This window comes from Phacochoerus africanus, chromosome X (assembly GCF_016906955.1).
Source record: "Phacochoerus africanus isolate WHEZ1 chromosome X, ROS_Pafr_v1, whole genome shotgun sequence".
In the NCBI taxonomy this organism is placed as follows: Eukaryota; Metazoa; Chordata; class Mammalia; order Artiodactyla; family Suidae; genus Phacochoerus; species Phacochoerus africanus.
In genome coordinates, this window is record NC_062560.1 from 63,373,413 (window position 1) to 63,389,965 (window position 16,553).

The 16,553-nt window shown below is 40.7% G+C and overlaps 1 protein-coding gene across 1 annotated transcript; it reads left to right on the forward strand.

Annotated features, from left to right (window-relative positions):
• The first annotated feature begins 7,171 nt into the window (after positions 1 to 7,171).
• CDX4 (caudal type homeobox 4) lies at positions 7,172 to 15,083 on the forward strand. The gene is made up of 3 exons (XM_047765284.1): positions 7,172 to 7,673; positions 13,580 to 13,725; positions 14,853 to 15,083. Exons 1-3 carry the CDS (start codon positions 7,172 to 7,174, stop codon positions 15,057 to 15,059), a joined length of 855 nt encoding a protein of 284 aa, XP_047621240.1. The 3' UTR covers positions 15,060 to 15,083.
• The last annotated feature ends 1,470 nt before the right edge of the window (positions 15,084 to 16,553 follow it).

Genomic DNA, 16,553 nt, shown 5'->3' on the forward strand with positions numbered 1-16,553 from the left:
ACTGTCCTAAGATTGCTGCATCTGACTCATAGGGTTATTTGTTTTACTTCTGATTTACCCTGGTGGGTTTCTGCCCTCCAAGGCTCTTATTATTGATGTTACTAGGTGGGATCCCCTCACCTTGCCAATTAATATCTGCTCTGACCCAGACCATAAATATGTTTTCTTCTAACTTCCTTCTAAAGTTACTCAAGCTCAATCATCAACAAGTAAGACTTCAGCCAAGGGATATAACTTTGCCAAGCTATATTAATTTAAATTTAAAGGCTCCCTTATGTTGAGAGTAATTAAACCATCTAGGGATAAGCGGCCTAATAACACTAGGAAAATAGGCTGAACGGACAAAGCCAGTATATAATTTCTTTAAAGATAAGAAACAGACTAAGCCAGCTGAACAAGAATATACTGGGCTGTACTTGGTGAAAGCTCTTAAATTTTCATTTATGACTTAACTAATACTGCTATCTATATTATTTTTATTAACCATTTTTACAAAATTGCTATTTATTGCATTGCCAAATCTGTAAATGCGTCTCTGATAAAATGATATACAGTTCCGTATGAGATCAGTGATGTCTAGATATGGGAAAATGCAACAAGAAGGAATATTTTCCTGGACCATAAGAGACTAGGAAGACTGGTGATACAGAGACTTTGGGCTACTGTTAAAAAGGCCTAGTCCAGTTATAGTACATTGAGTTACCTATCAGCGAAATCTTTGCCAGACCTAGGAATGTTCATTCCTAGCACTGTGGGATGAAATGCCTCCCAAAACTATGGTTGAATTTATGACCATGGGAGAACACTGTGAATTGAAGTATAGCACTTGCCTCTGCATGGAGTAAAACATGAGCCACTGCAGCTGCCAACCCACAGCGCCCTCCCCCCACCCCACCAACAGAGCTCAGCATGAAGACCAGGAGTAAGGCAGGCACTCTGTGCTCTGGAAAAACTGACAGAACAGGGCTTCACATAGTTAGATTTCAGGTAAGGATTTTTATGGGCCCAAATTCTTGCATGTTCTCATATCTATAAACATAGAAATCATTAACAGTGGCATCTGCATTGGCCATTAGACAGAAAAGGCAGAATGGAGTAGCTGTGGGTCAGACATCCAAGTAATACTAGGAAATACTATGGGAATAATTTTAGACAATCCTTTGTATTGCTAAGAACTTAAGGTTAAGGTGCCCCGTCAGACTTGATGCCACCAGCTGTTCTCAAAGCAGCTCAACTGGCAGCTGCAACCTTACATTTTCAAGGCTTCCCCTTATAACAACAGAAAGGAGGCAACATGTATAATGAACAATAGTTCCTGTTAATTATGTGTTAATACCACATCAAATGGTTAAAACTGACTTAGATAAAACTATACTCCTCCTTCAACAGTACTGGTATCAACCTATATCCCAAACCTCTATTTAATCTTATTTTTCTTTTCTTCCCATCCTTTGTGGTAGGAACCTACCATGTCTGGCCACCCAGTACTTGTCACCCCTAGCCAGCCAGAAGTAGCTCCAGAAGAGTGATCATTGCCCTTATCCCATATAACAAAAGTCTGGAATGATAGGTTCCCAGGAGGATGGAGACAGGCCCCCCCACACCCCCCAAATGTGACTGTTCACCTTGGAGACCTGCTGCAGACATGGGTACGGCCCAGAACAAGATCTAAACCCTTTCCCGGAATGTGGAGCATAGATTAATCACCTACAAGGATTAACTGCCCTCTGTCATGGGACTCAACCACCTGCCCCTTCCCACCTATCCCTCCCTTGACCTTCCCCTCCTCCTTCTTCGTTGTTCCTGCCACATATTTCCGCCATGATCTCTAGCTTCAGATTTCCGCCACAAATCCTTTATAGGCGTAGCACCTCCTCACAGTCAGGGCTGGTGCCATCTTGAGCTCAGCCTGTGCCCCTCTGATGCCTTCATAAATCTCTTTTGCTTTAAAAAAACAACAACAAAAACCACAAAATACTAGCAAATTGAATCTAACAATGTATACAAAGAATTATAATAAACCATGACCAAGTGGGATTTGTTCCAGGTATGCAATGCTGGTTCAATATTGGAAAATCAATTACCGTAATTCATTACATCAACAGACTGAAGAGGAAAATCACATGATCATATAAATAGGTTCAGAAAAATCATTTGACAAAATTCAACACCTATTCATAAAAAAAAACCTCTTAACAAACTAGTGTAGAGAAAAATATCCTCAAATTGATAAAAATATTTACAAAACCCTACAGCTACCATCATACTTAACTGTGAGAAATAAGAATCCTTCCCACTGAGATCAAGAATAAAACCAGTGTCTTTCCACCACTGGTTTTCAACATCATACTATAAGTTCTAGTTAATGCAATAAGACATATAAAGAGGGGAAAGGTATACAAATTGGGAACAAATAAATAAAAATTTGTTGCAAATGAAATGATCCTCTACGTAGAAAAATGGAAATAATAATAATAACTTCTGCAACTAATAAATGATTGTAGCAAGACTGCAGGATACAAAATTAATATTAAAAACCCATTGCTGTTGTATACACTAACAGTAAACAAGTAGAATTTGAAATTTTAAAATACATTATCATTTATATTATTATCTAAAAGAAATTAAATTCTCAGGTATAAATCTAACATAGTATGTACAAGATCTCTATAAGGACAACTACAGAACTCTGATGAAAGTTCTCAGTGCCTTCCATGCTTACATGTGGGCTAGGGGAGGCATGGTAGGCCATGCTCTGTGGAAATCTCAACCACTTGGTGTATGACAATAATAATGGCCATTTATTGAGCATATCAATGATTCACTGAATCCTTCCAACATCCATATAGAGTGATTTCTATTTTCGGTCCCATTTTTCCTGTTGGAAACTGAAGTTAAGATAGGTAGAGTGCCTTGTAGAGTTCTTCAGTCAGTTATGCTTGGGTTTAAAACCAAGTTCCACAGATAAATTATTGTGAGCCTCAGGTAGGTTTCTTCCCTACTCTCAGCCTCAGTTATCATGTCAATAGGAAAGACTTAATCTGCATTCCTCATATCCCTCCCAGTGGTAGCAAGGGCCCAATGACTGACAGCTTAAGCCAAGCTCCATAGAGCAGACTCCTTCCCCTCTCTCTGTCCCACAGAGGCTGAACCAGGCTAAAATCTGGGCCAGAGAAGTGGGAGAGGTTTGAGGGCAGTAGAGAGTAGGGCTGGCCTATTCTGGTAGCCCTGAGAGGCCAGACCAGGCTTAGAAAATATTTACCAGACAGTGAGATCCTCCTAAGCATTAAGCCTGCTACAGAAAAGGCTTACCCAGATCCCCATAGTCCATCACAGGTGGACTGTACTATTTATAAAGCAATCTCACATCCATTATCTCCTGAAGGCCTTACAATAACCTGGTTGTGGGGGTCGGCTCAGAGCTGGGTAGTGGAGGGGTGTCTAACTGAAGCCCCATTTGACCCATGCCTCTCTAAGTCTCAGAAAAACTAATTGATCACTCCCTAGTGGTGCTGAATAATCCTTGCACAGCCAAAGCCCTGATCTTTAGCCCATGGGGTTTGACTTTTGTTGCTGGTAATTCTGCTTCCTGTGAGGCTGCCTCTCTAGTTAATCTCCAGGTTAAAGAAAAAAAGGGAGAAGAAATCAAAATTTCCAGTCCAATAAACTAGACTTAACCTCCCTGCTGGTCCACCTCTCTCTCCCACTTCCCTACTCTCCCACCTCCCTATCCTCCCACTCCCACTGCCAGAAAAACAAATAAACAAAAACACACAAAGCCAAGTTCTGCCAAGCACTGAACAATGTACTTACTGGGTTCTCTTCCATATGTCCCTAGAGCAGAGTCAAAATGATGATTTCCAATCTCTGATTCCAAGGTCATTTATTGATTCAGAACACAAATATTTCTTGAAATCCTATCATGTACATGACACTCCGCTCTACAGGGCTCAAACACACCTCCTCACATCCTCTCAAATTCCAAAAGACTCAGCTAAGACCCCAAATAAGGTGGACAAGAATAGTATTAGTCAGTGAAGGAGGGGAATTGATGACAGGATTTAAACAAGAGGGAGGGTACTTTCTGAGAGGAGTATCATAACATAGGGCTTTAGGGAGGAGGAGTAATTTGAGCTGAGTCTTGAAGAATAGGGAGAATTTTAACAATTTTTATTGATAAAAACAGTCTAGAGAGGTTCCTGTCATGGCTCAGTGGTTAACGAACCTGACTAGTAACCACGAGGTTGCAGGTTCAATCCCTGGCCTCGGTCAGTGGGTTAAGGATCCAGTGTTGCCATGGCGTGGCTTGGATCTGGCGTGGCTGTGGTATAGGGTGGCAGCTGTAGCTCTGATTTGACCCCTAGCCCAAAAAAAAAAAAAGTCTAGACAAAGGGACTTGCATAAGCACATAAGCAAACATACATTGAAAGTGTTGATCTGGGAGTCAACTGCCCTGAATTTGAATCTCAGTCCTGCCATTCACTGCCTTAAAGAAAACCTTCCCCACTCAGGCCCTCCATTTTCTCGTAGGTAAAAATGATATTTGGTTAGCTAACTTTTAAAGGTCCTCCATGGGCTTTCATCCTGACATTGCATTTCAAATATCAAGTAGGCAAGTTTGCATCAGGATAGAATACATGAAAGAGAATAATACAAGAGTACTGGGTCTATGTTGTGGAAAAGATTGAAAGCCAGGCCTGGGAGCCTGAGCAGAAGCCAAGCCCCAGACCTGAGGTTGTATGTTTTGCCTGGTTCCAATTTAAGGACATGAACTTTGCAATCATGTCTGCCTAGGATGGGAACCTAGCTCTACTACACACCAGTAGTTCATTTACACAGTCATGCCACTTCTCTGAGCCTCAGTTTCTTCATCTTTAAAATGGGAATGATAATAAATAACTCATGGGGTGTTGTAAAGATGAAAGGAGATCATGTATAAAAAATTCCTATAAATACGTGACTTTCCTGCTCTTTAGTTTCTTCTCCCCAGTGCCAGGTTTTAATTAGCCTTCATTGACCGATTACTTCCTGTTCCTTCTCCTTCTCCAAAGCAGGCTTCATACCATATCCAGAATTCAGCCACTTCTCTCCATCCCCAATGCTATTCACCTGGATTATTGCAATAGCCTTTTAACTAATCAGCCTGATTCTATTTTGCTCATTTACAATCAATTCTTAATCTAACAGCCAGAGTGATGCTTTCAAAACTTAAATCATGTCACTCTCAAAACCCTGCAATGTCTCCCTACCTGACTTAGAGTATAAACTTAGAAATTTAAAATGACCTACCCTCATTAGCTTTTGAACCTAATCTGCTCATTAGCCACAATTTCCTTCTTGCTATTTCTCCAATAGAAGACAGACATTGTCTCCTCACTTGTTACCTCTGTCTGGATCCTTTCCTCATAGCTCACTCCATCACTTCTTTTATGTTTTATTTAAATGTCATTTCTAAGTAAGGTTCCCCCAGACCACTGCATATTAAACTGCAACACCCTCCAGCATTCCCAATTGTCCTTCCTGCTTTATTTTTCTTCACAATATTGATTATTACCATCTAACATACCATAAAATTTAATTACTTATTAGTATCTCCCCCCTTGAGAATATAAGCTTAATAAGGTAAAGAGCTTTGTCTGTTCACTATTGATGTCTCCACGCATAGAATAGCACCTAGCCCTCAATAAATATTTGTTGAGTAAATTAATGAGTACAGTGGTGCCATGCTGTGTATTAAGTTAGGCAGTTTGCATACTGGATATCCTGCCTTGTAAATGCAGACAGTTAGGATTCCTATAACACATGGGAAAACCCTGAAACTCTAGAGATGAAGTGATATTCCCAAAGCCAAAGAGGGATTAGTTAATGGAAATGCCAGGTTGGGTTGGACAGTATAAAGGAGCAAGGTCCCCCAGTAGAAGCACAACCTGAACTAAAGGTTATGGTAAATTTGGGGAAAGGGGAGGGGTGAGGGAGTATGTGGGTAAGAAGGAGTCCTGGGATACAGATTGGTTTTGTTGTCAGGAGGTAATCTGGTTTTTTTGAAGCAAAATCTTGAGTTCGTGGCTATCTACTGGCAAGTCCATGTCTTTTTCAACAAATGGAGCTTTATGAAGGAAATCTTCTCAAGCGTGAAAGAAAGTTAGAGTTGCAGCTGCCCTGAGTTTGAGACTGCAGGAATTTGGCTCCTTGGGGTATTGACTTTGAGGCAGAAGCCAGCCTTAACAGAAAGACACCCAAGCAAGACTAGTGAACTGACAAGAAAATAAGGAAGCCCACAACCCACATGAGTATTTTCCTTCTTTCCTTCCTTTTTTTCATAACCTCCTCTCTTCATCTTTCTTTAATTTGTGCATACTTGTAAAACATCAAATTAATCTGGCCTTCCATCTACTGGAATGTAACCTTAAGAAGGCAGAGCACCGGTGTTTCTCTCGTTCACTGCTCTGTCCTCATGTCTACAACAGCCTGGCAGACTGTAGGCACATAATATATAGTTGTGAAATGAATTTCTGTCCTTAAAAACAAAGCTCTCCTCCTGGTGGAAGGGGCAATGAAGAGAAGGGAAAACCCCTTTCAGTGGTATCATGGGCCAGTGCCATGTGGAGTACTGGTGCCAGGGAATGTGGGCAGAGAGGATACCACGGATGCAGGCTGGGTATGGGACAATCAACATAAAGGGAAGAGACCCTGGAGTAAGGACTGAATCCCAAAGAGTAGGACTTGGCCCTGATTCTGCACGCCTCCATCTCAATTTAGAGGAAGCTTTAGAGAAGCTCCTGCCTCCAAAAGTGCAAAATTAGTGCCACGGAACCAGACGGACTCAAGTGAGAAAGAGACGGAAAGGCCCCAGAGCTCTGGGAGAGGGAGTGTAGAGTGAACAATCCCTGTGAAAGTGAAATGGCCGTTCATTTGAATGCAAATGCTATGTAAAAGCCTAAAGCCCCTTGACGTCAGCCCAGCCATTGGGGGCCCATCTATACCGGGCTACCAGTCACCTGGAAACCGTCAGGGTAGGAAATGCCGATGGAGTAGTCTGAGGGGCGCAGAGGAGCGTGCAGCACAGCTACGGACTAACCTACTGATTACCTACTGCTTCTCAAAGTTGGGTTGGGGCCTTACAGGGACTTCAGAATGGCTTAGGGTGTTCCTTTCTCATACACAAGCCACTATGTACAGAAGCTGCCTTTTGGAAAAAGAAGCGGCCATGTACTCGGGCACTCTCAGGAGCCCGGCGGGAGGTGGCACCGCTGAGGCTGGCGGCACTGGGAGCGGTGGGAGTCCGCTGCAAGCCTCCAACTTCGCAACGGCCCCAGCTTATGCGCACTACATGGGGTATCCCCATATGCCTGCTACGGATCTTCATGGGCCATCTCTGGGGGCCTGGGGCTCACCCTATAGTCCCCCTCGGGAAGACTGGAACGTCTACCCCGGGCCGTCCAGTACAATGGGCACGGTGCCCATGAACGACATGACCTCGAGCCCCGCCGCTTTCGGCTCGCCAGAATACAGCAACCTGGGCCCCGCAGGGGGTGGAAACAGCTGCAGCGGCCTGACGGGACCAGCCGGCGGATCACTGTTCCCAGTCGACGCCTGCACCGCCGACGCCAGTTCTCCCAACAGAAGCCGCCACAGCCCCTATGCGTGGATGCGCAAGACCGTGCAGGTGACTGGTGAGTAATCGATTACAACGCTCTCACACCTTTCCTTCCTTCGCTTCTCTTCTACTTCTCTTGGCCTTCCAGCCCTCCTATTCCTCATACTTCTCCCGGGACAGCTTAACTGAGGAGACCACCGTGTGGCTGACTGCTCAGGGCCCCAGCTCTTAGTTACCTCCCTCGCTTGTGCCTCTGCTCAAAGTAGAGTGTGGTGCTTGGAACTAAACCGACCCTAGGGGGCTTTTACACCATTTTCTGATCAGTCTGGGAAACAGCGGGTGGACAATGGGCATGCTGAGCCACAAGGACCAGGATCCAACCCCGCAGTTGCCCAGATGAGAAAATCGATGCATGAGGAAGATCAATGGGTGAATGAAGACAGGACAGACACTGTATCCCGATGCTCAGTCACTGCTGCTTGCCGGTTCTATTTCAAATACTCTCCCATCTCAACTTAGTTTCACGGAGCTTGGTTGGCAACAGACCCTCCAGTTTAGCCACGAAGTCCCCGATAGCAAAGCAGCCTCGTCACCCTGGACTCTCAAGGAAACTCCAGCTTCCTTCGCCCAAGCTGGCAAAGGCCAGCTGGATTCAAACTCTGTGCCTTCTTTTTACAACTTCTGCCAATGGAAGCGTGGAGACTGCGAAAAAGCTACAGCACGCCAGTGCGACATAATAAGCTTCTTAACCCTAACATCCCCTGGGAGTGCACGAATGTTAGCTCCAGCATTAGTAAGTGATTAAAGCTCTCATAACAGTCCTGGCAGGCATCTCTAGTGCCAGGGCTGGATTCAGGTTTGTCGCGGCACGTGGGAAGGCCCAGAGATCCCAGCCTAATGCCAACCCACGCTCCTACCAACAAGCCAGTGGGCGGCTACTGGGAGTCAGGGGCGGGGAAGTGGGTGCTCTGCTTTAATCTTGGACAGGGGGTGGAGGAGGGAGGCGGGGAGATGTTTGTTTTCAGCTATAGTTGTTCTTTTATCACATTCTTATTATTCCAACCCATGGCTCCCTGTCATTAGAGAAAATTAGTAAAATTCGGCTCTGTCACTTTCATCCCTCTGGGGAAGAAATGACATTTCAATAGCATTTGTCCACAATGATTATGCTTCTGCTCACAGTTCTGCAGTTTTTCTCCCCCTAAATAAAGCAAAAGCAGGAGGGTGGGAAGGGACCAACTTTTACAGTTAAGAGGACTCAGCCCAGAGGAAGCAGCAGCAGTTCCAATTGATTAGGACACTACTAGGATGGCAATTCCAACTTAAGAGTAGAGCTTAAATACTTAGCTTTAAAGTGTCTGGAAGTAAGTCTGCATATTGTTTTTTGAAATAAAAATGACTCGGCTGACTAAATAGAATAAAAAATAAAGTTAGAGTGGGTCTCTCCCAAGGTTGTTACTTAGGGTTGTAATTAACATGTATTCACTAAGCCCTAACCATCAACAAAAGATACAAAAGCCAAAAAAGTAGCTGCTCCCAGTGCAGGATTATGTTTTGAAACACTTAAAAAAAGAAAGTCACTAGTATGTTGTTTGGAAGAGAGAACAAGGAAAGGAAGACAAGATAAAATAAATTATCTTGAGTCATGAATTTTCTGTTTGAGAGAAAATATGATGGGTTTCTCTGCTTAAAAGTCTTCCATTTGCATTTATCAGAGTCTCTCTCTTGGATAATTCTGGTGCCAGGAGAAGTTTAGAAATGGACTCTAAATGACTTATGGTATTTTCCTCACTAAGTCTTCAAACCTGGTGGTACAATGCCACCTTCACAAGATTTTCTCCTTAATTTCTATGAGAAATTCTAAATTGAATGATTTTGGAACCCCTTTGACTTCTGGCAGCCTATCCTATAGATGAGGCTTTATTAAATTCAATCTTTGTTTCATTTTAATGTTTTATCATAGTACTTCTTTACTATATTCTTGTAGTCCAAGGCTCATATAGCAACAATTTAAGAATATGATGAAAAGAATGGACCCTTTCCCCAGAAAAATGCACAAAAGAACAAATGTGCGTGCGCGCGCGCACACACACACACACACACGCACACGTCATTTTGAAAATAATTTGGGGAGATTCATGAACCCACTGAAGCCCTTCCATAGATCTTGGGTTATGAAATCCACATGAAAATTAAACTGATCTCCTTTCTGTATCACTCTGAACTAAAAGACACCCATTTTTATGCTTAGCACATAGTGAGTGTTAAACAAGTATTTGTTAAATTAATGAATCAGTTAGATCCTCCTAAATTTTGTACTTCACTCTGTAGTATTGTAGAACAACATTTGGCTGAGAAGAAAATAGATGAACTACAAAATGGAAGTAATCCCTCCTTGATTATGTAATCAAATGAAAGCTCTTTCCACCACTGAAGAATGTTTTAAATAGCCTTAAGTTAAAGAAAGAAAAATACACAATTTAGGGCACAATCAGAAAACATTTCATAGTCATTATAATCACATTTGATTTTTGAATGAGAAAGGGGACTGACATACGGAATAAATGACTGTCCACTAAATGATCTGATTTAAAAGTGAGCTATTTTCATTTCTACTTGGTTTTCTAAGTAGTCTGTTCCAATACACATCTCATTTTAAAAATTTTATGAAAAGGAACCTGACAGAAAGGTTCTGCAAAAAAGTTAAGTATTTTCATATTTTAAACATTATCAGTGCAGTACAATTATGAATCTTTTTTTTTTTCTTTTCTTAGAGTTGTAGCTTTGGATGAGCATTGGCATGTGAAAACCTAAGCAGTGCTAGAGAGGGGATTTCTTTTAGTGGTGGGAAAGAAGAAGAGAGAAAGAAGTAACTTTGAATAATTCTGATTTACCCACTGGACAAAACACAAAAACACTGACGAAGTTACACTTTAAAGGTTTTATTCATTTAGGACACTTCAGAAAATGAGTTACTTAATAATTCCTAAAGCTTATTATCTTTCTTGGTTTTGCTCATTTCACTGCACAATTTTTATGAATGAATTTGGATGCAATTTTTAACTAAAAGCAGCAAAAGATTAACATAAGATGGAAAGTGATGATGGTGTCAGTTGCACTCTGCTGCCTATAGAAAGAGATTGATTTTCATCAACTTTACCCTCATTGTCATCAATATCATAACCCGAGCTTTGGAGAGTGCTTTTCTGCCTAACAGCACTTTCACAGCCAGTCTCTCAAATGAGCACATTTAGGGTGATGATAAGTCACCATATATAATGACATTTATTTGCAAACTCTGTGGGGATACTGTCTTCTAGGTAGTGGGAACTACAGAAGTTTGGGCAGGGGGAGGCAATGAAATCCCCACCACAGAGCTATGGAAGCAGCCCTGTAATATATTTTAAGGCTAGTTACTTTCCTAAATTAACTCACAATAGCGCCAGAGAAGGGGTTCCCTCACCCTCAGAAATATCTCCGAGAGAAGAGAATAACTTGAACAATAAATGCTGGTGTTCTTAGTGCTTTGTTGATGTTTCAGCATGGAAAAATAGCATTTAGCTCTACTAGAAAATGTCCAAAACCCATTCAACCAGATTTCATCATTTAAGGGCAAAGGCAATGAAAGAGGTGGAAAGAAAAAAATTTGGGAGGAGGGACACAAGAGGAGCATGAGGAAATGGGAATTCATTTCTCTTTGTTAACTGTGCAGTCAATATTTCCCCCTGATCTGTGTCTTCTTGAGGTTTGAGGTCTTATCTGTCAGATTGGGGCAACAGACACTTTTTAACACTTTGCATGGCTTTGATATGCAGCCGGGCTCTTCCTCATTACTCCTTTCTTCAGGGGTTATATTGCCGGAAAGGGTGAGGATTTTCATGGCAAATAAAGAGGCCTGGTCTTGACTTTATTGTCCTCAGAAGAAACTGCAAGAGGGGAATTTATGACCATTGGGGGTGGGGAAGGACTGCAACCCTCCAGAGTTCTTGAAGTCTGGTTATATTTACTGATTATCAAAGAGTGGAAAACAGACACACACAGGTTGAATTTTAACTTCTGCCTCAAGTTAGAATTTAAACACTCCCTCACTTTGGGATTAGGAAGGGTTTAAGGAAACATCTCTTCAAAGATATATTTTGATTCTAAGATTTGAGGTTCTGGAAATAAATTAAACATCAACATTTTCATCATGACCTCAAATATACATTCTACCTTTGTGACAGACCAAATGCCAGACTCTTGATTTCCTAGATTCAGAAAACAAGCTCAAGTTTGTTTTCTGTATCTGTGAATCTGTTTCTATTTTGCATACACATTCACTGTATTAATTAGATTCTACACATAAATGATGTATTGTAGTATTTCTCTCTGACTTATTTCACTAGCACAATATTCTCTTGGTCCATCCACATTGCTGCATATTAAACTAACACAATATTGTAAATCAACTATACTTCAATATACAAAAAAGAAAACCAGCTCAAAGTTTGGACCATTGAGATAGATTAACTGAATGGGGCTCATTGTTTTCCATTTTCAAGAGCAAAAGTTTTGTTTAGTTCATGAATTGTTCAGCCATTTAGTTTAATCCTAAAACATATCTCTGATCTAGAATTTGTTTCTACATTCACGTCCCCCCTTTTTTTCTTTCCTGGAGATGAAAGGGTGTCTGACATTTGTTTAGGGCTTGTAAATTCCAAACCAATTGGCTGGTGTTTCTGAATGTAAAGAGGGTTCAGGATAGGATCTGATGCTATGTAGCTCCTTTGTTAAGCTTGTGCTGCATCTTAACACCTCAATGGAGTTTAGGGAAACACTTTAAAGAAAGCTTTGTCTTACAGATCGCTCCCCAAAACTTCACATCAAAAACAACCAGGGAAGATCAGAAAGAGTTTGCCAAAAGCCATAGAGAAAAGGAGGAAGATCCTGGAGGGGGTTAGAAAAATTGAAAAGAAAGAGAAACTTCCTAATCACCTTTGGAAATTTGAAAGGAGGAATAAAACTCTATTTGAAGGAGAGCATAAGAAATTAGTTAAATGTTGTAACACAAAACAAATGTTTGTATATCCTTTCAAAGAATATTAGAATACTCATTTTATTATGCTTAAGTCAACACCCCCTCCTTCCCTCACTCATTATCCACTTAGGAATAAAAACTTGTTTAACACTTCCCAAAAAACTATTTTTTCTATTAGGTAATAGGAGCTATCCTAGAATAGAATCAAAGTGACAAAAGATGTTTTCTTTTCTAGTTACTAACCAAATGAAATTGTCTCTAGAATATATATATATAATTAGAATGTCAGGCTGAAAAGCAGCTTGCTTCACTTGGGCCATTCTAATGCTTCCTAGCATCTTTAAACTAGAAATAACATTTGGCACAATGGACTGGAAGTCAGAGGTATGTATTTGGATCCCTGCCCCTCAGCTCACTAGCACAAAGGCAGTTACTTACCTACACTAAAACTTAGGTTCCTTATCTGTAAAAGGGGGATAAGATACATTCTGCATAATTTGAAAGGGTAGGTGAGAGTTTCAATAGGAAACGGTATGAATGAACTGCATAAAATATAAAAGGAAGTTCATGTATAATGGATGTTGCTACTACTGCCAATGCCTTTCCCATATGTGAATGTGAAGGAAATGAAAATCAAGGCTTATGCATTTGCTTTAAAATGCTTTGGTATAAGAGTATGTCAATGGTGGTGTGATAAGTGTGTTTATATATATGTATATAAATACATGTATTTTATTTACATTGTTTTGGTTGAAGGAATCATATGTATATATATGCAAAATAGTCACAGATGACAAACTACTTAATGGAGAAATGGGCTTATTATACATTTGGTTCAAAAAATGTACTTGTTTTATGTTTCAAAGCAATAGCTAAGGGTGGGAACAGTGGCTATGATTCCTCCAACCGAAACAATCTCAAAAGAAGCAAAATATGATTAAATTCACTGCTTTCTCCCCTAACAGGGAAAACCAGGACAAAAGAAAAGTATCGTGTGGTTTACACAGATCATCAAAGGTTGGAGCTGGAGAAGGAATTCCACTGCAATAGATACATCACCATTCGGAGAAAATCAGAGCTGGCAGTCAACTTAGGCCTTTCTGAGAGACAGGTACACCAGAAGTACATCCAACATGTTTCATATAATTATTGTAATAGACTGAAGTTTTAGGGAAGTCTGTAAGCAGGAATGGAAGCAAAACAGAAAACCAAACCATTCTCCAAGCCCTCCTAAAGTCATCCTACTGGACCTCCTAGTTTAGTATCATTGGTTGGTGGGTTTATTAATAACTGAATGGTGGGCACTATGTAGATGTGGAAACAAGGGGCGGGGACATGTGGGGTGGAAAAGGATTAAAACTCCCATTGATCAATTGATCAACCAAGTCAAAACCTTGATGTGGTTCCCAAGTAGTCACAAACAATGTGTGAAATGAAAATTTCTCAGTCATGGCAATTATCTGGTTCATATAAGTCAAATTATAACAGTAACTGAACACCGACAGTGCTACCTAAAGCAAGTTTTTCTATTACTCAGGGTAAGAGATTTAATTTTATGTGGCCTATGTAATCCTATGATTCCTGTCTCAAATTTAGCTTACTGTGGATACTCAGCAAAGATTAAATCACAACAAGGATCAGTGGTTTCCATTCACCCAGATTTTGACATTACATAACTACCTAATGTTTTTTTACTTAGGTTTAGGAGTAATCCCAAAATCATAGAATTCTAGAACTATAAAGTCTATTAATGTAATTGCCCTATATGAAGGTACATTGGTATCACAGCAAGAGATAGTGTATTTTACACCCTTGTTCATCCAGTTGTTTCATTATTCTTACTTCTTTTAAAGACAGATTGTAATCACCTTTGCTATTTAAAACCCTCCCTTTTTAATCACCATGCCTCAGCACCTGCCATTCTATCATTATTTATTTCTACCTGCACAACACACATGTTGGTTGAGGTATAATATAAAGAGCACTGCATTTAGAGTCTAAGGCCCTGAACTTGATTTCAGTTTCATCTCATGCAAGATATTTTCCCTCTTTGAGTCTCAGCATTTTTTTAACCTGTTGTTAAATAGGCATATTTCACAAGGTCATTGTGAGGCTTAATTAAGTGATGCATGTCAAAGGGCTTTGTAAATACTAAAGTCTTTGAATGATATCAGCAATGACAATGAAAAGTGCATTCGGTATGTTGCTCCATTAAATCCAAAGTATTTTTTGTTTCAGGTGAAAATCTGGTTTCAGAATCGCAGAGCCAAGGAGAGGAAGATGATCAAAAAGAAAATATCCCAGTTTGAGAACAGTGGAGGCTCAGTGCAAAGTGACTCTGGCTCCATCAGCCCTGGGGAACTACCTAACACTTTTTTCACCACACCATCTGCTGTCCGTGGATTTCAGCCTATTGAGATACAGCAGGTCATAGTTTCTGAATGAAAGAAAGGCAAAGAGAAATGGAAGGTGCCCTTTCTTTAGCGCTGTCTTTTTAGTCTCTAAGATATCAGCAGAGGAGTTAGAATATTATGTAATTCCTTATAAAGCAGTATTCAGAACTGCCATGGGTTGAAGATAATTCAGGGGTCACTTACTGTTAGAAACTATCCCCAGAAAACTACTGTGTGCTATATTATGTCAGTCACTCAGGGAGCTTGGTGGTAAGCTGTATAATTAAAAGCTACTATCACAAGCCCTTGCAGTTCTATTCACAATTTCAGAAATTTGCTTGTGAACAGACTGTAAAAACAGTTCTGTCAGGATACACATTTGTGTATGTGTATTTGTGTTTGTCATTTGATGCTGGAAGTGTCTTTTGATGCTATTTTTAGGGGGCGAGGAAAAGGTAAGCAGAAATTTATCTATCACTAGCTACCTTTTCAAGTGTTTAATTTCAAAAGCTAACAGTATTTTTATAATAGGACAAATGTTTTAAAAATCATCAGGTGATTCTGAATCCATTGTCAGTTGTTAATAAAAATGATAAATTAAAAGAAACACTTTCGTCCCTTGATCATATTTGTCTGTCATCAATTATCTTGTCTCCAAACTTCCAATCTGTAGCGTCAATTTCAAATCTTCCCAAAACAGTGAAATCAGACTAGAACAATGCAGACCAGCTTGGTTGAGTCATTAGAAAGATCAGCTCTCCAACACACATAATAACCCTTTCATTTTCTGTCTCTCCACTCCATTTACTGTCATAGTGTGAAAGGGAAGTCAGATTTAACATGAGCACAAGGACACTGTATGTTCTTAGCCTCTCTCATTGCCATCACCTTCAGCTGTTCAATGTCAATGCAGTGTGGCCCAAGAAGCTGCAGTTTATAGGTTACAAATACACAACTTGGGCTGCAGTAAGCAGAGTTTTCTGGAGTTTGTGGTGTTGGTCCAGTTTACAGTTTGAATGCCAAAGTGGCCAGGGTTCCTGGGTGGTACAGTGGGTTAAGGATCTTGCATTTTCACTGCTGCTGTGCAGGTTCCACCTCTGGCCCAAGAACTTCCACATGCCTCAGGTGCAGCCAGATAAAAAAATCTAAACACATATTAAAAAAAAAAAAGAGGAGTTTCCTTTGTGGCTCAGTGGGTTAAGGACTGAGTAGTATACATGAGGATGAGGATTCGATCCCTGGCCTCTCTCAGTTGATTAAGGATCATTCATTGCTGCAAGTAGTGGCATAGGTCGCAAATGTGGCTCAGATCTGGCATTGCTGTGGCTGTGGTGTAGGCTGGCAGCTGCAGCTCTGATTCAATCCCTAGCCCAGGAACTTCCATATGCCCCCAGGTGCAACTCTAAAAAGAAAAGAAATATAATAACAATAAAACAAAAAAAAATTGGAGTTCCTTGGTGGCTCAGTGGGTTAAGGATCTGGCATTGTCACTGCTGTGGCTTGGGTCATTGCTGTGACATGGGTTTGATCCCTGACCCAAGAACTT

Bases quoted from the DNA above. Each gene is read 5' to 3' on its own strand.
- CDX4 (XM_047765284.1), top strand. From the start codon at position 7,172: ATGTACAGAAGCTGCCTTTTGGAAAAAGAAGCGGCCATGTACTCGGGC. The intron at 7,674-13,579 runs GTGAGTAATCGA...CTCCCCTAACAG, and splicing joins CAAGACCGTGCAGGTGACTG to GGAAAACCAGGACAAAAGAA. The intron at 13,726-14,852 runs GTACACCAGAAG...TTTTTGTTTCAG, and splicing joins TAGGCCTTTCTGAGAGACAG to GTGAAAATCTGGTTTCAGAA.